This window comes from Trichinella spiralis (assembly GCF_000181795.1).
Source record: "Trichinella spiralis strain ISS 195 chromosome Unknown Scfld4, whole genome shotgun sequence".
Classification (NCBI taxonomy): domain Eukaryota; kingdom Metazoa; phylum Nematoda; class Enoplea; order Trichinellida; family Trichinellidae; genus Trichinella; species Trichinella spiralis.
This window is the reverse complement of record NW_003526943.1, coordinates 2,350,120-2,370,866: the sequence shown is the minus strand read 5'-3', so window position 1 is coordinate 2,370,866 and position 20,747 is coordinate 2,350,120. Positions and strand designations below refer to the sequence as shown.

Genomic DNA, 20,747 nt, shown 5'->3' with positions numbered 1-20,747 from the left:
AACGGCATCAACTTGCATCGAACATTACGTTTGTGATGCAGTCAATTTCTTGCCCATGGGTGGACTAGTGCGGCAATCGTAGCTTTGTATGCATGTTTGTCTTTCATCCATATCATATCACACATCGACCTATCTTTTTCAAGTTCCCCGCCCAATAAGCAGTATCACAAAAACAGAGAAAGAACGAATTAGTGCGGTCAGATCTCTCTTATGCATGTGAACGTTGAATCTATTGTACTCGAGGGGTCGATCACTTGTTCAATCACGAAATCTCGCAGGCACTTGGCCGGGAAATGGACAGAGATTTGCCGGATCCGGCGCGCCAAGTAGTCAGTGATGAATTTGAATCGGAGTTGGCCACCCAGTAAGACTGTAATTCAATGCCCCCATTCAAATCAAACAATGTCTAAATTTTTGCGGGATGATGGTAAATAGGAAAGGCGGGGCAGTATATATATATATATATATATATATATATATATATATATATATATATATATATATATATATATATATATATATATATATCATTTTAACAAATTGCTAGCAACGATCGACATGAACAAAATTAAACCAAGGTAACGATTCGTGCTGAACTTCTTCCAACAATCAGCTGGATTGTTGATATCCAACGTACCAATCTTAAAAAATCAAGAAAATGATTGGTGTTTCGTTTTGTTTTGGAAAAATTTTAAAATAAAATCAAATCTTCCTCTCTACCTGCCAACCGATATGACAAGATGTTAACAATAAGCCAACGTAATAGGGCCAAGTTTGGTCGGTCATCAGACCAGTAATGGCCAGGCTTGTGATCATCGAACTGCCGAACAAACTCAAATAAGGTTTGGTGTTGTCGCCAAATTTCAGCGCGGTCGACTTCAAACCGATGATACTGTCGTCAGCTTTATCCTGAAAAGCAGTGGTCATTGTAGATTTAATTTCGCAAACGCATAATCAGCAACACGCAGTTGAGCTCACTTGATGCGCATAAATAGTATCATATACTAATGTCCACGAAATACCGCTGAAGTATAATGTCATGGCACCTAGCCAGTAAACACTTCCGCTGGTTGCTGCCCATCCGAGCAATACACCCCAATTAAACGTAAGTCCTGAATTAAAAGAACAAATTGCTTCTCTTCGCCAGTTGCTAACTGCACTTAATTTAAAACAACTATCGCGCCATTTAATTTTTTTTATATTTATATTTAAAAAAAGAAAATAAATATTAAAAAAGCAATTACAATGCACAAAAAGGAATAAGTTAACGAGCACAAAATATAAGCAGCATAAATAAATCATCAGCACATCATGCAGCACACATATACATACACAAGCACACACACACACAAGCCCACACACAGCACAGCACATTACTCACCGAGTATCGTCAGCAACAACAGCAGTGCAATTTGAAGATCAATCAATCTATCAATCATTCTAGCTTTTCAAATTATTTCAAAGAATGCCTCGAAGACTCTTCTATCAAATACTCAATAAAAATCATATTTTTATTTTCACTTACAATACTAAGCATGATAACATCCAGCCAGCTTACAGTTTTCCGTCACTTAACTGTTTCAAAAGACTACTACTATACTTTGTGCTTAAAGAGAAACACCATCAATAACCAGTAAAGTTTCTACAACCAACTAAGTTTCCAGTTTAACTTTTTACATTGTACCCTTGCTGTTAACATTTTCCTTTCCATTGAAAATATCCATTAAAATATATTTACAACAGTCGGGTTGATTTGTTATCTATTTCCAAATCTAGGGGTAGCTTATTTCATCTTAATTGGAAGGAAATGGAATTTAGCAGGAATCAACTTACTTGCCAAGAACAACTTTCACAGTATTCACGTTGCATGCATGTTGTAAAAGTTTTCTTCTAAATAATCATGCTCTAATCAACATCAAAAAGTTTTAAACAGCATATGCAAAATAAATGTTCACAATTTTTTGGACACTCAAGTAAACTGATTTCCTTTTATCAGTTTCTTCCTCATTCCAGTATGCGTTTTTTCTAAACACATGTCTAATGACTGACTGATGATGCAATAATACCTTTGACTTGCCTATGAAAACTAACATAAATGATAATAACTGAAAAGATTTCACACCTTAAAATGAAGAAATCGTGGTGAAAATATTCCCTGTGATTAGAACTGTATAATATATTCTCTTCATATGCTACCCAATGGAGAAAACTTAAAATCTTATTCTTCATCCTTCTACAAACCCCACTCTCTCATAATTTCACCAAAGAAGAACTGAGAGTTTGAAAAGTTTCGAAAATTCAACCTGATTACTTTGTGAATTCTGCCTGCAATCCCCTGAATTCAGATAGCTAAATTTAATGTATACCTGGTGGCTGTAAATCGTGTCGTATATAACGGTATAACAAACGCAAGCTGTATACAGTGGAAGACAGGAGACTAGAGAAATAAATGACTCATTCGTGATCACCCAAGCCATTAAAACACCCCAGTTCAAAGTCATACCTATAAAAAAATTATAAAAGTACTGAAATACGCGGCTTTTAAAGTGTCTTTCCAAAAATGATATTTCAAAAGCAATCAGTCACCAAGAATAAACTGCGGCCAATAGGTGAATCGCTTGAATAATGGATACGTAACCACCAACACCATCGAACATGTTCCAAGAATAATGCTATAATACAATAAATGTTCAGTATTAATTAATTTGGCAAAAAGAAAAAATTGTTTTTAATCATATTAATAAGCGCAGTAATAAAAAAGCAAGGTCAGAGTACAAAGCAACTTTGCCACACCATGAAATAATATTTTACACAATCTGAAAAATACAAAGCATGTTAGCATAGCACAATAAATACAGCGAAACTACTTCGGCGGCAGATGTCCTCTAAAGCCTACAACGTCACTCGAAAAAAGTCAATAAAAATAAAGAACGCAGTTTACATGACGTAAACAATTTTTAATACGCAATATTAGTACACAACGAAAAATGAAACTAAATTAGTAAAACTTATAAAATGTGTAAAGGGAACACAGTAAGTTAGAATATAAGATTTAAATTATAACCTGTAATAATTCAACTGCAACAATATGGCTAACGAACAACTGAGCAAACCGCCAAGTAAAGTAAACGCCTGCAATACTGACAGTTCGCCATTAGCCAAAGGTCGATCTTTCGTTCTAGCAACCTTAAATATATATTCATTAAAAAGTGTATAAATTTTCAAAATGAATAAACCGTACTTTTTTATCAAATTCCTTGTCCCAAAGATCGTTCACAACACATCCCGCACCCCGCATGAAAAAAGCACCCAAGCCAAAAAGTGTAAGCAATTCAATATTTGGCAAGGAACCTGGTGAGGAGCACAAAGCAATACTCCACGTAGATGGCCAGTAGAGCAACAGAGTTCCTAAACGTATAATAAATGAATATGAATAATTTTATAGTAATTTATTAATGTTTAAACACACTATACAATCATGACACTGCTTTGCGGAAGTAAAAAATAAAATGAGAGCAATGCATTATACGTATAATACTTACCCACCGGTTTATCCGCTCTCATAAGTCTGAGATAAGGCTGCCATGACTGTGGAAATTTCTGGACAACTAAGCCAGATAATGGCACATGTTGGGATGAAACACGAGCAGTTGTTGGTTTGTCGGAAAAATACGAAACACAAGGAAAAACTTCAGAAGAATATCGAGTTAAAAGTTTTCGCTTTAAATTATTATTATGATAGTGAATTTTTGAATAAAAACAATTGCTGCGCACTATTAATTCAAGGAAGGAAGGGGAACGAAACATTTTGCAACTAAACAACAAAACAATTTTGTTTTATGATTACAGAATACTGACGGCACGTTACTTTTTCCTGAAAATCTTTAATAAAACATTACAGTATGAAATAATTTTATCTTGATAAGTAGCACGTAACAATTAAATATCATAAATTATTGTTAAATTAATATGTTTTACAATTAATTAATGAAATACAAAATATAGTCAACGCTTAAAAATATATTTCAAAAATTAAAAATTTCGCATTATCAAAATATTAAAATTTTACAGATTATTGCAAATCTGAATTTTTGAAATTAATTTTAAAAGTATTTTAACATGAAAAATTTTGTCAAAAAATATACTGCAAATCTAATGCACTTTTAAAGCGATATTTATAACTTTTTGCTAAATTGTAATGTTTTTTTAGTTATATATTTACAAATTTTTTAGAAAAATGCTTCACTTATTTACGTGCATAAAAGATTATTCATTCGAACCTGAGAAAACAACAGAAATTATCGAATTACAGTACAAAGCTGGAAATTGTTAACGTTTGCAGTCGCCGGTGCTTGCCCAATGTACTTAAGCAGTGCATCGAATATGCATTGCAAAGGATGCGATACTTTTGTTGTGTTACCTACTTACACAGAAAACAGATTAGTAATATTTGGCAAAAATTCCGACCGTCCTCGTAATGAGGTTCAAGAAATTATATACATTCCAGCAGCAGATCATGGAGCAGATGCAAAATTAAAAGTAGGCAAGCACTTTTTTCATTTGCTTTCTATTAATTTTTATTGAAAGCTTTTCCACTAGTGCACCTACATCGAAATTGATCAAATTCCGCATACATTTGCAGTGGTTCTGAGCAAGCCGGCTTGGATGTGGGGAGCTGAAATGGGTTCCAACGAACATGGAGTAGTGATCGGGAATGAAGCTGTTTTTACAAAACTGAATAGTTCAGATGACAGTGTAGAGCGCCTTCTTGGAATGGATCTGCTAAGGTAGAAAGCTGTTGCACTTTAAAAAAATGAAAGTCTGTGATGTGCCAATTTTATTTTGTTTATTTTACAATGGAATGAATATGCTTGACCTAAATGTAACTTGTTGATACGTTGAATTCTAGTTTATTTTTAAAATGAATTTTACATTGTTATGTTTAATTTCAAGAAAATTATTTCTAGCTGGAATGTTTATTTGAATTATTGAATCAGAATGATTTGAATGGTTTTCAAATTCTTTTAAGACTCGGTTTAGAACGTTCCAAAACGGCTAGAGAGAGTGTGGATGTGATTTCTAGCTTACTTGAAAAATATGGACAAGGTGGGCGCTGTTCGGATGAGATGGACATGACTTATCACAACAGCTTCTTGATGGCTGATCGTCAGGAAGCATGGGTGTTGGAAACAGCAGGCCGGCATTGGGCTGCTGAAAGAGTCGAAGGTATCATGTGCAAATTTGTTTTCAGCGTAAAAATTTGAAAATTCTCTATTTCAGGTTTTCGGAATATATCCAATAACTTGACAATTTCAACGAACATTCAGTTATTATCGAAAGATGCCAAGAAAACAGCACTTGATAATGGATGGTGGACTGAAGATGTTCCGTTTGATTTTTCCGCAATTTTTGGCAAAAATGGTTGCGATCCCCGTCAGATAGCCGGCCATCAGTTGCTGTTAAAGTACACTTCAAACAGTAAGCTGAAATGTTGATTATATTCATGTCGTGTTATTATCTTCTATTTCATTTCAGAAAATTTTACAGTCGAAAATATGATATCAATTTTGCGAAATGAAGAAAGTGGAATTTGCATGGGACTTGGAGGTAGCTTTGTTAGCACGAGCAGTCAAGTAAAGATTCGATATTTTTGTAAAACTTCAAGTTTGTGAGCATGTGAACATTGGCTTTCAGGTATCAATTTTGCCCAGTGATTCATCGTTGCAGTGTTTTCATTTTTTTACCGGCACTCCAGATCCACGTTCGTCAGGCTTCAAGCCGTTTGTATTCAGCGATGGTTGTGTTGGCTCTCCGTTTACAGAAAGTCCAAAATTTCCCGATGACAAAGATCCGGCGAAGGTTGATGATTAATTTTCAGCTTTATTAGTTTTTGATAATTTTTTCTTTGAAATTTCAGTGCATTCCACGATTTAAAAAAACAGTCGATCGACGCCACGCGCTATACAAAGCCCACCAGGAAATCGAAAGCAGTGCAAGCAGAAAACAGAAAGCTGTGGAGAATTTGATGGAAATTGAAAAGAATTTGTTAACCGATGTAATGAATGCTCTTCAGTCGAAAGAGCACATCACAGACGCACATTTATTGTACAAGGAAGCCGTCGATACGGAATTGAGAATTTTTCATTGAATCCAAACCATCCGCTTTCTTGCATCATATATGTTGCTTGATTAATTGATTGCTTTCAGTCTCCATCGAAACCTCTTTATTGTCTTTGCTTTTGCTTTTTCTTCATGTCAGCACAGCTTTAAGCAATCTCACTTTAAGCAAGCAGCCTTTTGTCACTGTTGTCTTATGTTTTGTTATTTTTTGGTTTTGTTCGTTCAGCGATGTCTTACCAGCAAATTTTATCATTTTTTGAACAGTATTTTTGCATCAGATCAATCATAAAAATAGATGAGCAAAAGCGTTGATTTTGCATTTGTTGTACAATTTGGAAGAGATTCGTTTGCTCTCTTGACAAGATACTTTCGCATGTACGTGTATATATATATATGTAGGAGTTTGTAATATTTCTTATTTTATGGTAATAAGAAATGCAGAATTGTCTATTTCTATCACGGTGGTGTACAGTGATGCGTTCACGGGTAATTATTACGCAGTTGGTACGTCGAAAGACTGGTTGGGGACCCAACACATATTACAAGAAAGGAACTACATTTGTCGGTGTAGCACCAAACCCATTGAAATATTACACCGTGAGCTAAGATTGTTTTGCTTTCGGGTAGATTTATTAATTAATTTTTGATACTTCTGCTCAGATATGGCAAAAGAAACCTGAAGAACCGTACGGTTTGCAAGGTTCAAATCATCTTCTTCCAGAATACGGAAAGGTGTACAGTAGGCTGCCAGTTAAAGTGAAATTTGAAAAAGACAAAAAATATGCCTGGTGCAGTTGTGGTTACAGTCACAGTCAAGTGAGTTGATTTGTTTTTCGTGTCGCAATTAATGATCATTAGCATAACAGTTGCAATGAATAAACGAATGGAAAATTATCATTTAAGCCGTACTGCGATGGTTCTCACAACAGAGAAAACACACGCTTACGACCAGTGAGATACATCAGCGATAAGGATGAAGAAGTTTGGTTGTGCAATTGCAAACAAACGAGAAATCGGCCATTCTGTGATGGCACTCACAAATCTCTTCCTTCTGTTGATGAACAGACACTTTGAATAAAATACACGGATATTTTCTGCACTGTTGATTTTTTTCTTGTGCATATTTTTTTCTTTTAGCTAATAGCATTTAATTCGAGTTTTATTGAAAATTTTTTATCATAAAACATGTCATATATACTGAGAAAAATTAATGTTTAATATGTTTTCATGTTTCAGATTGAACTTGGTAAGCAGGTAATGACATCTTAAGGTATGCAATTTTTCTTTTGAAGCTTCTGATTTATAGACAAATTTCATGTTGCATTATTGATTTCGAATTAATCAATGAAACGTGTCAATGAATGATTAATATTACATTTCCTTTATTGCTGTTGAAAGTTTACAAATGACTCTTAACGCATGCAATACATTATTTTAAGGGATAATTTCTTTCTCAATATGTATATATATCAAAAAAAATTAAATCACCCATCATATCCAAAGAACTAATTATTACTGAGATCTTTATGTCATTTTTCAGTAACATGTTCACGTTTCATGAATATAGATGGAATATAAAAATATCTATGACTGTTAATATTTTTTATTAATGGATAATTTGATGTTGTAATACGTAATATTTACATGAAATGAAATTAATCTGTTTTTCATTTTGGTTTTAATGAAAAGTTGAAAAATGAATTTATAACTCTTTTTATTATTTTGATTGAATTTGTCATTGAAAAGCATTATAAAACATGAGAGCAGAATTTAATTGAATGAATGGAATCTTAATTTTTCAAGCATCAGTCAATTTCAAATTATGTAATTAATATTTGCAAACCGTGACATCAGTGGTTTCAAGCAATAAAACAAGATGAGTAAATTTGAATAATGTGCAATGAAGGTGAACAATAATGCAGATTTGCCTGCATTGACGAGATGTAATGATAAGCAATTATTATTTTGTAGCAAACGGTTGGTTGAATGACTGGTGAATATTTTACAAGTACTGCACAGTGAATGAGTGAGAGAAAGAGAGAGAGATTCAGCTCAGTGATCAATGGATGGCGTTAACGAAGCGCATTTCAGAAACGCTAGCATTACAATCGGTTCATTAACAATTAAGCTGACCAGCGCTTGCTTAATCGACATTCGTTCGATAGGTAAAAGTGAGCTCAGCCTGGGATCGCCTACCTGGATGCTGGTATTTTTGAGCAGTCGGATCGTGCAGCAATGCCGTTGGCCAAAACAAGACCTCCGCATCATTGTTTAGTGTTGTATGAGCTGAGCGTTGGAACGAATTCAGTTCGAACATTTCTGTACAATGTATTTAAAATTGTCGAAGTGACCAGTAAGTTAAACCATAGAACACAAATTGAGACAAATTTGCTTTCATTTGTTTTTTTTTCAAATAACAGCTTTAACTACTGTATTACTTTCAAGTACGTTGATATTTGCCGTTTTGATGTGCTTTTTCGGTAAGTAGAATTGTTTGCTTGATTCATTCATCGTATTGCAATGCAGCCATTGTGAAGCTTCTTCAGGTTTGCGTTATTTGGAAAAATGTCCCATAAGAGATGAAATCCCTGTTTATTTGGTCGTCGGCGGCAGTTGCCTTTTGCTGCTTGTGGCGATGCTTTTCTGTAGCCGTCTGCATTTGCAGAAAGAAGCCGACGCCGAAGAGCAAGATCTCCAAGAGAACAACAACGCCTGTAGCAGAAATGATTCGGCTGGCGAAAATTTTCGCTTCACACGTCTGGCAGCCCGGAACACGAAATTGCTTCTGCTGGCCTGCTATTTGTTCTGGTTCGCTTTGGGCAATTATTGGGTATTTTCCGTCTACAAGCCGCCGTTCAGCCAATCCGAACGGTCGCCAACGCCCAGGCGTCTCTGCGCTCAACAAGTCTATCTTTTCGCTTTGATGCAAATTTTGCTCAGCTATGTCGTCTTTGGTTTGCTGTTGCTTGTTTTGTCACTTTTGGTATGTTATTTTTGCAAAATCAAAAGACGCGTTACTTTTTAACTCTACCTAATATTTTCCAAAAATCCATTCTCCTTGCAATACATATTTACAGTTTCTTTTTGTTTGTTTGTTTTTAATTTCTTAATTAGCAGCATTATTCTCAGATTGGAATTCAATTAAATCAGTTGCTTTTTAATTAAAAATTTCAATTTTCAATAGTCGTGTTATTTTCTAATCAACAGCAGCATGTTTGGCATACGGCATGTTTATTGCATTTGAAATAATATTTATTTCACTTGTATTTTCTTTTGGAAATCAAAGCGGCAATTGTATTTTTGTTAACTTTTGAAAATTGCGACTTCATTCATACACTTACAATACACAAACAACACTTATTCATAGAATTCAATTTCTACTATTCGACAATAACTAATAACAATCACTTAACTAATGTTACTTTTATTATTCAATTCTAGGTGCATGCAAATTAATCATCATGTAAATTGTTTACATGATGAATTTTCAAATGTAATAAATGTATGTACACAAATAAAACAACTCAACCATGAATAAACATGCGGTATTATTAGAGTTGCACAACAAAAATACAACCGTGAAAATAATACGTCAAAAAAATTGATATATAAAAAAATGATTCATAATTGTCAAAATTATACTTAAATAAGAAAAACTTTAAAGGATGGAATATATTTCTTTATAAGATGGATTGAAAACATCAATAAAATGTAGATGATAAATATTTAATAAGTGGAATGCTCAGCAATAAATCTATTGTCTGAATTTTCTTTCGTAAGCAGGCCAACTTCTATTATATGCTGATTAATGTGATTTCTCAAATGAAAGAAAATTTTTTATTAAAAAATTATAAATTCTGTAATGTATGTAATAAGGCGGTTCATTTCTGGTTCCTTAATGGGATGGATATATTGCATTCTGTTCAAGGTACAGTGGACAAAGATCATGCTGACAAGCAGTAAAATCGTTATGGAAAAATAAATTCACTCTTAAAGTTCAATTTGATAAAAGTAAAATGGAAAAATAACAAACAATGCAAATTTCAAAATCTAATGTTTAATGTAATGGTTTTGTTGATTTATTGCAATATGTACCAACTCACAAAAATTAAAATATAACTTGGTCAGACGATGGCAGTTTAAATTTTTATAAAATTACCAAACCAAGACCTGAACAGTGTTCTGAAAAGGTTTATGACAGAATAGTTATTAAATTTAGGATAAGCAACATGAATCAACATGCTGACATTCTTTGAACATTTTTTTAAATTGCTACTTTTACAAATTAAGAATAGTTTAACAAAAATTCGTGTGGCAAGGAGGCGGCTGCCAAGCGCCTACGGCCAGGAGGAGTCGACGCTGGGACTGATTGAGCGATTCCACGCCCTGCGCCAACGTGAAGGTCAGACCATCCAGCAATACGCCCAGGAGGTGGCAGAGCTGGGATGCAGGGCCTGCGTGTCGGAACGCGATCTGGTGGCGCAGTTCGCCAGTGGAATAACGTCGTGGGATGTGTATCGGGCGATCTGGCTGCAGAAACCGCCGACCCTCGCCAAAGCTTGGAAGCTGGCCGGTCAGCTGGGTCATCCAAGTGGAAAAAGATTTCCAAGAGAGCCGACAGCCGCACACAGGCGTCATGAAGCCGGAAAAGACCGTGGCGGCCCAGCCTATCGACGCCTTGATTGGAGAGATGGGCAACTTTGCCAGGAGAGGAGCCGGATGCTTCAATTGCGGCAGTTTGGACCACCTCAGACGCGACTGCCCCCGTGGAAGACAACGCAGCCAAAGACAGTCAAAAATCACTAACCATTATAACATTACAAAAAGTGCATAAAATTCATTAGTCGCAAATATTCGCTTTTCATAAAAAGATAGCAAGCAACAAAATATAAATGTGTGCAAATCGCACAAATAAATATTAAAGAAAAATTATGCCTGAATGCTATTCTGTCTTACGGTAATTATGACATTTGTATTATTACAAATTAAATTCAGAATTTGCTGTACATCGGGAAATGTTTTCCATTACATTTTTCTCCTAAAATAATTTAATGTTATTTTAAAATAAAAATTAAATACTTAATCACTTCATCCTAACAGTACTCTTCAGTAGCGTTATAATTTATAATTGTTCATAAAAATCGTTTTGTAATTTTATTATTCAGCAACAATGCCAGATAACAAATAACCACAAGAAACATGACCATTCATTTCTGGTCGGGTTCGATTTGGCAAAATTTGGTAATAACGCATGAAGGTGTCCATAATTTCCAAATTGAGCACTTGATTAGAACTGCGCAGCTGCTGGAAACATTCCGACAGTACCTAAAATTGAACGATATCTTTATACGAGTCGTAAGATAGTTTTCATTAAATTTCAAAATGTAACCTGTATGCATGCCGAATATATCACTATGGTTCCACTTAACTTAATTTTTGACAACAGTTTTTCTGATAATATGCGTGGATCAAAGCGAGAAGCGATTATTAAAGAATCAAATTCGCCCTTTTCAAACTCTTGCAATTTCTGCTGCCATTTGGTAAATATCGGGATTGCGTTGTCTTCGTTTTCATTTTCTTTGAAAGCTAAAGAGATAGGAACCGGCTGGAAAGTTTTAAGAATATTTTCCGGAAAATCCATCGCATCCAAGCAAGGCTTGCTTTGACACTGATCACCTCGGTGAATTTGCAAGCATATGCCGTCGCCATTCATTTTTTCCACAATCGCCGCAGAAATCAAGCCATAGCAATCTTCCACTATTAGAACCCTCGCGCCGGGATAAATGTTACTTTTCGCCAGCAGCATCGCAAAAGCATCCTGGCGAAGATATTGCATTTTTCCTGGATTTTTCTTATAGAAAATATCCGCCAACAAACGGATGGTCGGCTTCAGAACCAGCACATATTCACTGTGTTTCAACTTTTTCCGTTGTACATATTTCGACTGCGCGAACGTGGATTTCCTCTTGAACGACAGACTTCCTTTGACCAATGTGCGGATGATCTCATCGCTGGATGTGCCTTTCTTTTTCATTTCCGCCAACTCTTCGCACGTTACCATTTGATTCGATGCATTTTCTTCCATATTTCCGTTTGCTTCTTCAGTATCTGAATTTGAATCTGCATCCGAATCCGACATCAAACCGTCGGGCAAATTATTCGAAAAAGCAACCGATTCTGGTATTGTATTCGAACAAACTTGAAGTTGTTTATTGACAATTTCAAAATATTGGCCGAAGGAGTGGCCAACTAAATTGTCTAAATAGAATACTGTTTTGTGAAGCAAAATTCGCTTCCCAGGGACAACAGGGCACAGGCGTGAATAACCGCAGCGCGTGATCACCACAAAGCAACCTTCCTTAATTGTTGGTGGTTCATCTTTCATTTCCATCTTTTTCTTAAATTCAAATGCCAAATTCAAGAGAACAATAAAAAACACTCTTCGATTCAAAAAAAATTAACAACTAAAGCAATTCAAATATACCAAACGCAAAAAATTACATACCTGCATACGGTATATGAATACTTGCAGAGCATTATTTATAACATGCAACGTAAAATTTCGCAGGCTTTAAGCAACTATTAATTCAAAATGTATAATTTATGAATTTGAACAAATGCTTCAATTTTTTTTATAAATAAAACTTTTGAGTGGTGTACTGGGGACTCTTTCGGACAAAATTACATTACTTCTCCCCACTTTTCACGGATGCACTTTAAACTTATTTTTCATTTTTGTAGATAATTGTTCTTGGAGAAAACAACTAATAATATAGCGTTCAGAAGCTTAGGAAATTGCACGATTGTAATTTTTCTTTTAGCTTTACTGAAGTGCTATTTTCGATTTGTTGTGTATGGAATTTCACTTTTTAATTTCAGGTGAATTTAAAAGCTAGAAAAGGTTGGCTAGTGCCGTAGAAGACGTTATAACAAAATTAAATGCAGGCCGTTTGCGTTGGCAAAACCAAGCACCCATGTCGGCCAGCGATCTAGTGACCGAATGTTGGAAAATTCCATTGAAACATTCCCTACTACAATTAACAGTTTACCATTTAACTATGTGAAGAATGCAATATATGCAACTGATTTCAATAATTTGTAAGTGGGTGACAAATTTGCAAATGGCTCGAGCTGAAACCTTTAAAAGGGTCAATGCCGTACGAAGGGCGAAAGCATCTTTGTGTTTATTATGCAACAGTTGTTCTCATAACGGACAAGCATGGATAAAATCCCGACGAGTTCCACTCTATTGTTTTTTGCATTCTGTATTTTATGGATAAAATCTTATTCAGCAGAGCAGATCCAGTTTGCCGTTTTGTCTGACCAGGGACAAAGTTGTCAAGAAGCTTGCATGACTCGACATAGCACATGCGATTTGATGGAGTTGAACCGTCGTAATGAAGAGCAAATGATCGACATTCTCAAGAGGGTCGTTCAGTTTGGAAGTTTTTTTTTGAAAAAAACTAAAAATTTTAAATTTGAATATTCATTTAGGAACTGGAGATTAAATGCATGATGGACGATCGAACATGGTGGTCATTCGATCAACCATCAGTTGTTGTTGATCCGTTGGACAAAAATTTCGGCCGATGCTTGGGATGGAAAGGGAAACCAAAATACCATGACTGCAGCGCGAGATGGCCCACTGTTCGGCGGGTATGTCTATGCTCAAAGACATTTAGCTGTCTCGCCAAGAAATGGATCAGATAATTTCTCCAAGTATCTCATCACATTTACGTTCATTTTATGCAAACTGTTCGTTGTTTTACATTAGTTTTCATTTTTATAGAACTTCATTGTAAAACTGTTATTTTTAATCAATGTTCATATAAAAAGCGGTTGACTGAAAATAGAATCTTGATGAACGATAATAAAATTTCTCCTTAAAATCTGTACCAAATTTTCATTGGGCAAAAATAAGATAAAATGATGCAAAAGGAATTTATAACTGAATTTGAAACATTTTGTATCCACATGTAAGCCTATAACCTTTTTTCTCATACATGTCACAGTGCATAATTATTGGACTTAAATCGTTTATTATTAAAGTAGTGCTTCCTGTGAGCCCTAGATCTTTTCCTAAGTAGCTATTGCTCAATCCACTGCATAACTTTAGATTCTACAAGTTAATTATTTATTTCAAAAAATCAGTTATCATATAACTTAAAAATATAAAAAACAGAATATAACCTTTTAATTGCAGCTGCATTTATTCTCCAATGTAAATATGCTGCTTTATTAATGCTGCCGATAAGTGCATTTTTTCCTCTTCTTACTTTCTGAATTGAATCTTTTCAAATTTTTAGCTCAAATACCCAGTTACTCTAAGAATTCTTAAATTCTAATATTGCAGTAATATTCTATGGATCTCAACATGTGATCTATAACAATCTTTTAATTAACTGTATAAAGTTGAAAGCAAATAAATGTGTACTGTTGCTAAAACAAGATAAATGCCTAGTGAAAATATTAAACAATGTTAAAAATTCATAATCTATATTCCTGAGAGTCAGTGTATGCCAGTTTAACCATGCATAACGCAATGTAGTTACTTGTATAATTTAAATTGATACATTTGACAAAAATGCTAAAATATTGTTTTCATTAACAAAGCAACTATCACTTAGGGAAATACTGAATTAAGCAGCAATTACCTTTAGATCTTTCTTAATCAAAATAAACTTTAGATATTAACTTTATAATGAAATATTATAAAAAATATGCCGCATCGTAAGTAAATTTCTTACTTCAATTTCATTCACTTTTCTAGTAAACACATTACCTTCATTTTTAATAAACAATTAATAAAATTCTTTCTTTAAAAATTATGCATAAAATTATAAAAAAATATTTTTTACAAAATATTTAAATAAAACATACCAAAAGTATTGTGAGATTTTTTGCATTTACTCTTACTACAGTAAACGTAAAAGTAAGTGAGAAAAATACAGTATATTTGTAAGTATTTTCGTGTGTTCTAATTATTTGACATTTTCAAAAATTCGAATAAAAAACAATAATTGCAGCTTAAATAAAGATGAAGATCCATATTAAGGGCGTAGATATATCTGTTGGATGTGATCGTGAAAGTGATGCCGCTGATTGGGATAACGAGTTTATCGCTTTTGCGTCTGAAAGAAATATTTTTCTTTTGCGACCAGAAGTAAAATTTTATTTAAGCATACTTAGAAAACCTTATTTATAAATTATCGCATCGTAAATTAAGTCATTCATTTTTATTATCTGTTGGATTGACTATTGCATTCAAAAACATGAACTGTTGTTGTTGATATTTCTTTGGAAAACTTAATTTTTTTATTGCTTTTGTAATTTTAATACAGAAAGTAACATAATAATGAAAATTTGAGCATCTTATGTGAAATAGTTAAACGCATTTTATTGTAAATTTAGATCAATCAACGTTGAACTTTTAACAGTTTGTTTTTTTTTGTTCAAAATATTGAGTTATAAATGAATAAATATTAAATTTATTGATTGGCGCAATTTATTAATTGTAAGAGTTATTTCAATCAGTCCATTATTTCAGACAGATGATTCAGCAGCTCGTATTGAAAGCGTCAATTATTTTACTTATGATCAAAGTTGTATAAATACGGTGAAATATGTGAAAAACGGTAAATTTCTTGTTTTATTTATATAGAACTGTACGTTATATACCAAAATCAAATTAGTAATGAAATTTTTGTATATAATAAGTAATAATAACTGATGAGCAGTGATTTGCATTGTTGCATGTAGGTAAAAATTATCTCGTAAGTGGTTCGTGTTCTGGTTCATTAGTAGTTTGGAAAATCGTGGGAAACAATATTTTTCCTAAATATCTTCTTCACAAAAATGGTTGCTGTGTACTGGATGTTGATGATGCTAAAACACCGAAATTGTTGATTGATGAAAAAATTAGCTTTCCTGTTCTACGCGTTGCTGGATTGTGCTTACCTGATCGTAATTTGTTTTTTGTTATTGCTTGCTTCGATGAAGCTGAAAGTAGCGATCTTCGAATCTGGAAAGCAGATTGCTCAAGCGAAAATTTTGGTAAGCTGTTTTACAAACAGTTTTAGTTCAAATAATTTATACTTCATAAATAGTTATAAATTTATTATAATTATCTATAATGTGATCATTTCTTTTTTTTGGAAATGTTTTAGCTTTTCAAGTGTGTGCATGTACTTTATTTGAAACTTGCAGCTTGTATAGTTGTGATTTGACTCCTTATAATGAAGGTAACATGAAAGCTGATATTTTCGTGAAATTATTACGTGTTTTATTAGGGATATTGGTCGCCACCGGTCATACAGATTGGATGATTCGAATTCATTTTTTACCGTATGACGGCGAGGTTAGATACGATTTGTGAATGTGTCAATTAAAATGATCTAAGATTTTATTTGAGAGGATGTTTTATTTTGTAGTTTCAAAAGACGGTTTTGGTTTTAAATAGTCACAAAGATTGGATTGAATCTCTTCATTTTTCCACAGTTCAAGGTAGTATACAGGAATAAGAATGCCCATTTTGGACAAATATTTTATTTCAGATTCAAGCACTTTCTATCTTGCCACTGGATCATTGGACAAAACAGTCAAAGTGTGGAAATTTTATACGACACAACAGCATAGTGAAAATGATTCAGAAGAAAGACTGTTCTTTAAAATTAGCACGTTATTTTTTTGGTAATTACAGTAGTAATTATCAACTGTATATATTTTAGACGAAAATGAAAAATGTTACGTTATTAATGATGCAACTCTTCTTAACCATGAGCAAGCTGTATATGGTGTCAGATGGTGTCCCGGGAGTATGTTTTTTTTTCAGTTTCTGCATACTTTCAAAGGTTTGCAATATTTTCTTTCAGACAATAGAAAGTTGGTTTCTTGCTCCGTAGACAAATCTGTCGTAATCTGGAAATATAACAAGCATATGGATAGTTGGTGTGCAGAGGTGTGAAATTTCTTCTTTGTTCTTTTTTTTATTTTGCAAAAATGCAAATTTAGAAAGTATTGGGTGAAGTTGGCGGACAAGCTGCCGGCTTTTATGGCATCGTGTTTAGTCCAGATGGCCAAAGTGTAATGGCTCACGCTTTTGATGGTTCTTTACACTGCTGGAAATGTCATCCGACAAATGTTGTTGATAATAATTTTCCATTGCAATAATAATAATAATAATAAGTATACATTATCAGGGAAACTGGTATTCAGTTATTATGCCTAGTGGGCATGCAAGGAGAGTGAGAGATGTTGATTGGGATTCACATGGCCACTATGTAATTTCTTGCGGAAACGATAAAACCACTCGATTGTTTGGATGGTGGAAACGAAAGGGAAAAAAAGTATGCTTTATTTAGATATGATGTTCAGAGAATAATTTTTAAATTTGGAAATTATTTAGACAACATTTCACGAATTGTCCAGGGCTCAAGTTCATGGCTATGAAATGGCTTGTCTTTCTGTAACCAGGCGGTATGTGTTTCTTTAAAATATTTTTGTTTAAAAAATTTAATTTTTTAAATAAAAATTTTAGAGGCGAATTGGTTTCCGGTGGGGAAGAAAAGGTGTTGAGAGTTTTCAATGCACCGACTTCATTTTTTGAACTATTAAGCTCCGTTTGCGAAGTGGAACGTTTCTTGAAAAATGAAGATCGTTTAATGGTAATCAGCTTTTTTGTTGGGGGAGGGAAATAGTTGGAGAATTCTGGCTTTCATTTTTACATATGCATGATATCAAATGTCAATTATCTTTTCTGTGTTGGCGAAAAATTTAACCAAGATAATATTCCATTTATTTGTCCTGCATGATGAGCTTGGTTTTTAAGTTATTATAATTTAGGCAGGTGATCGCGCAATCATGCCGGCCCTTGGATTGTCAAACATTTCCATCACTGATGATGATAATGAGACATTTAATGTACAAGTAACAAATGGTACGGTTTTTTTTTCTTAATTTTTTATCGATTCAACTGAAGTGAGCAATCAATGGACAATCTGCTTGTAGAACCATTACTTGCTACAGATCTGGCACAGAATACGCTTTGGATTGAAGTTCACAAATTGTAATGTAACGAATGTTATTCTTTAGGTAAAATTAAATAATGAAATTTCAGGTATGGTCATGGATTTGAACTTCATACTGTAGCTTCAAATCATGCAGGCTCTGTTGTTGCGTCTGCATGCTTGGTAATTTTTGTCATTAATCTGGAATAAATATTTTTTTGTTAATTTTTGTTTTGAATCTATTAATAGGCTACAAGTGAAGCTCATGCGAAAATATTTCTTTGGTCGACAGTTGACTGGAGATTGAAAACCTCGTTGGAAGGCCATAAACTCACGGTCACTCGCATTTGCTTTTCACATGATGATCAAATGATACTTTCCGCTTCACGTGATCGAAGTTGGTGTTTGTTCAGTAGACAGTCGGATGGAGGAGGTTTTAATTTTTTTTATTTAAATGTAGCTATTTAAATTTTCAATTTTCCAGAGTTCGATTGGCAACTGATTGCTCAACGACGAGAACATGCGCGAATTATTTGGGACTGCGCTTGGGCACCAGATGATAAGAGTTTCGTAACTGCATCCCGGGATAAGAAGGTAAATTTGGAATCATTAATTTATTATTTGAAGTTTTATTATTCAAGCTGATGATGTGGAATATGAAAGAATCGGCGGCTGATATTGATCACCATATGATTGTTTTGGAAGATTCCGTGACGGCCGTTGATATTTTTTCAAAAGAGTTTGAAAATCGGTAATTCAGTTTCAAAGTATACAAATGCATATGGAGAGGGAGAGGGGGATTTTTTAATTATTTGTCTAACTTTTAATTTGACCATTGCTTTAGCTTAATAGTGGTTGCTGGTCTCAACAATGGTAACATTTATGGCATTGAATGGAACAGAAAAAGTGGAGAACATCGGTTTATTTTTAACATGGCACAGTTTAAGTAAATTGTCATATTTTTGTTAATTTTACGTTGAAAGTTTATATTCTTTTGTTTAGTTTGTCTCATTCATCTACGGTGTCGAGGTTGAAATTCAGTCCATTGATCGAAGAAGATGAAAACGGTGAATTAACTACACAGTTGGCTTCTTGTTCTTTTGATCATTCACTTCGAATTTATAATTTGAATGTAATATCAAACTGATTACAGAAAAAACGTAATTATAGTTTATAATAAAATTACCGATGGCACGTCAGCATCATGCTATTTAAAGCATGCAGTTTTTAAGAGAACCACTTCTGCTTAAGTATACGGATAATAATTGTTGAGAGATTTGTTTAAAATATTCCATTTCGAAGTTACCTTAACTTCAGTAAGGGCAGTGCTTTAAATGAGATGAATAGAAGAATTATGGAAATTGTATGAGAACAAATTTCCATGCAATTTTTCTTTATAGTTTCTGTTTTGCAGTGCGTTGTTTATTGGGTAGTCAGGGGGTTTTTGAATATTTTGATTTTCATGAAAAATAAGCAGCACTGATTTGCTTGATTTTGTGAAATCAAAAAACGTTGAGCATTTTATTCTCTAATTGATTGAATGTTTCTCGAAACTGACACCCAGTTGGCAGTTTTCAGAGTTTTTCATATATTTTCAAAGGAGAAAGGTGTAATCTGTTGTTTTTGTTTGTGGAATTTCAAGACAGAAGTAGCTTCAGATTGTCAAAGTGCTTAATTGCTTCTGTTTGCATTATCGTAATTGTTGGAATGAAAATGTTTTTCATCAGTGAGAAATTCTATATGCAAAGAATGCAAGCTCTGATTGGTTTGTTTCCACCGCGCAACACATTAGCGAACATTTTTGCTCACGATGGACCATTAATTTGGAATGACGTCAAAATGCGCGTCGAAATTATTCCCTGTGTCTTGCAAATGAAGAAAGCATTTTCGAGGAGGGGAGAAAAAAAAGTAGGAGTCGAATTTGAAACAATGCTTATTCACTGACGCATTTCATTTACAATTCAACCTATCTCTTACTCTTTTTACCAATTGCTGCTTTTTATTGAGCATTGAAAAAAATTTCAATTGAAACTTTATCAGCCTTTAATTTTTTTTCTTATAAATACTTAAAAATGAATAATCGTATAATGAAATTGGTTTAATTTTCTTTCCTGTGCTCTTCAACATATGTTTACAAAATTGTGCTAATATTTCTATTCAAATATTTTAATAATATTCATTCAAAGTTGCAATTTTAATACTGCACAGTGCTGAAAAATATAAGCAGAATGCCGTGTAACATGATAAAGAGATTTTTTGAAGAAAAATAGAAAAACATCCATTGCATAAAAACAATATTACCATTTTATCAGATAATGTATGCATTTGAAAGCTTTTCAAAGCAGCGCAATTTTGGTTGTTTCTGTAGATTGCACTAGATAAAAGATAACATCAGTTAAGAATGTAATTTTTTGGTGCAATTTAATCAAAAATTTCAATCAATTAAAAAAATTCACTTCTATGAAAAAATTTTACTAAATAAATTATCAAAAAGCACTGCAACTTGTGATGAAACATTTTAATATATTCATACATTTCAATATGTATATATACTTTTGTAACAATAATTGAAGATTTCATCATATTTAAACTAAACTTTTGTAAATATATGTGATATTGTTG

General features: G+C 33.5%; 7 protein-coding genes across 7 annotated transcripts; 5 read left to right on the top strand and 2 right to left on the bottom strand.

Moving 5' to 3' along the window:
- Positions 1-197: 197 nt before the first annotated feature.
- Positions 198-1,724, bottom strand: Tsp_00566 (4-hydroxybenzoate octaprenyltransferase). The gene is made up of 5 exons (XM_003376352.1): positions 1,685-1,724; positions 979-1,112; positions 721-909; positions 575-641; positions 198-370 (listed from the first exon to the last, which is right to left on the bottom strand). The coding sequence occupies exons 1-5, from the start codon at positions 1,722-1,724 to the stop codon at positions 198-200; spliced, it is 603 nt and encodes a 200-aa protein (XP_003376400.1).
- A 1,860-nt stretch (positions 1,725-3,584) lies between these two features.
- Tsp_00567 (secernin-3) lies at positions 3,585-6,148 on the top strand. Its single transcript, XM_003376351.1, has 9 exons — positions 3,585-3,706; positions 3,850-3,863; positions 4,313-4,539; positions 4,600-4,787; positions 5,030-5,226; positions 5,281-5,478; positions 5,536-5,607; positions 5,666-5,859; positions 5,918-6,148. Exons 1-9 carry the CDS (start codon positions 3,585-3,587, stop codon positions 6,146-6,148), a joined length of 1,443 nt encoding a protein of 480 aa, XP_003376399.1.
- A 267-nt stretch (positions 6,149-6,415) lies between these two features.
- On the top strand, positions 6,416-7,194 carry Tsp_00568 (glutamate synthase). The gene is made up of 4 exons (XM_003376350.1): positions 6,416-6,499; positions 6,562-6,717; positions 6,781-6,936; positions 7,024-7,194. The coding sequence occupies exons 1-4, from the start codon at positions 6,416-6,418 to the stop codon at positions 7,192-7,194; spliced, it is 567 nt and encodes a 188-aa protein (XP_003376398.1).
- A 1,161-nt stretch (positions 7,195-8,355) lies between these two features.
- Tsp_00569 (conserved hypothetical protein) lies at positions 8,356-10,926 on the top strand. Its single transcript, XM_003376349.1, has 4 exons — positions 8,356-8,473; positions 8,541-8,600; positions 8,667-9,103; positions 10,411-10,926. Exons 1-4 carry the CDS (start codon positions 8,356-8,358, stop codon positions 10,924-10,926), a joined length of 1,131 nt encoding a protein of 376 aa, XP_003376397.1.
- A 351-nt stretch (positions 10,927-11,277) lies between these two features.
- Tsp_00570 (hypothetical protein) lies at positions 11,278-12,511 on the bottom strand. Its single transcript, XM_003376348.1, has 2 exons — positions 11,534-12,511; positions 11,278-11,445 (listed from the first exon to the last, which is right to left on the bottom strand). Exons 1-2 carry the CDS (start codon positions 12,509-12,511, stop codon positions 11,278-11,280), a joined length of 1,146 nt encoding a protein of 381 aa, XP_003376396.1.
- A 730-nt stretch (positions 12,512-13,241) lies between these two features.
- On the top strand, positions 13,242-14,507 carry Tsp_00571 (conserved hypothetical protein). The gene is made up of 5 exons (XM_003376347.1): positions 13,242-13,317; positions 13,413-13,549; positions 13,615-13,776; positions 13,803-13,882; positions 14,474-14,507. Exons 1-5 carry the CDS (start codon positions 13,242-13,244, stop codon positions 14,505-14,507), a joined length of 489 nt encoding a protein of 162 aa, XP_003376395.1.
- A 650-nt stretch (positions 14,508-15,157) lies between these two features.
- Tsp_00572 (elongator complex protein 2) lies at positions 15,158-19,340 on the top strand. The gene is made up of 21 exons (XM_003376346.1): positions 15,158-15,283; positions 15,668-15,755; positions 15,880-16,173; positions 16,287-16,477; positions 16,551-16,623; positions 16,674-16,754; positions 16,848-16,934; positions 16,992-17,077; positions 17,131-17,259; positions 17,319-17,465; positions 17,525-17,595; positions 17,657-17,783; positions 17,962-18,060; positions 18,102-18,184; positions 18,236-18,308; positions 18,375-18,558; positions 18,610-18,719; positions 18,767-18,876; positions 18,970-19,044; positions 19,128-19,257; positions 19,296-19,340. The coding sequence occupies exons 1-21, from the start codon at positions 15,158-15,160 to the stop codon at positions 19,338-19,340; spliced, it is 2,409 nt and encodes an 802-aa protein (XP_003376394.1).
- Positions 19,341-20,747: the final 1,407 nt, after the last annotated feature.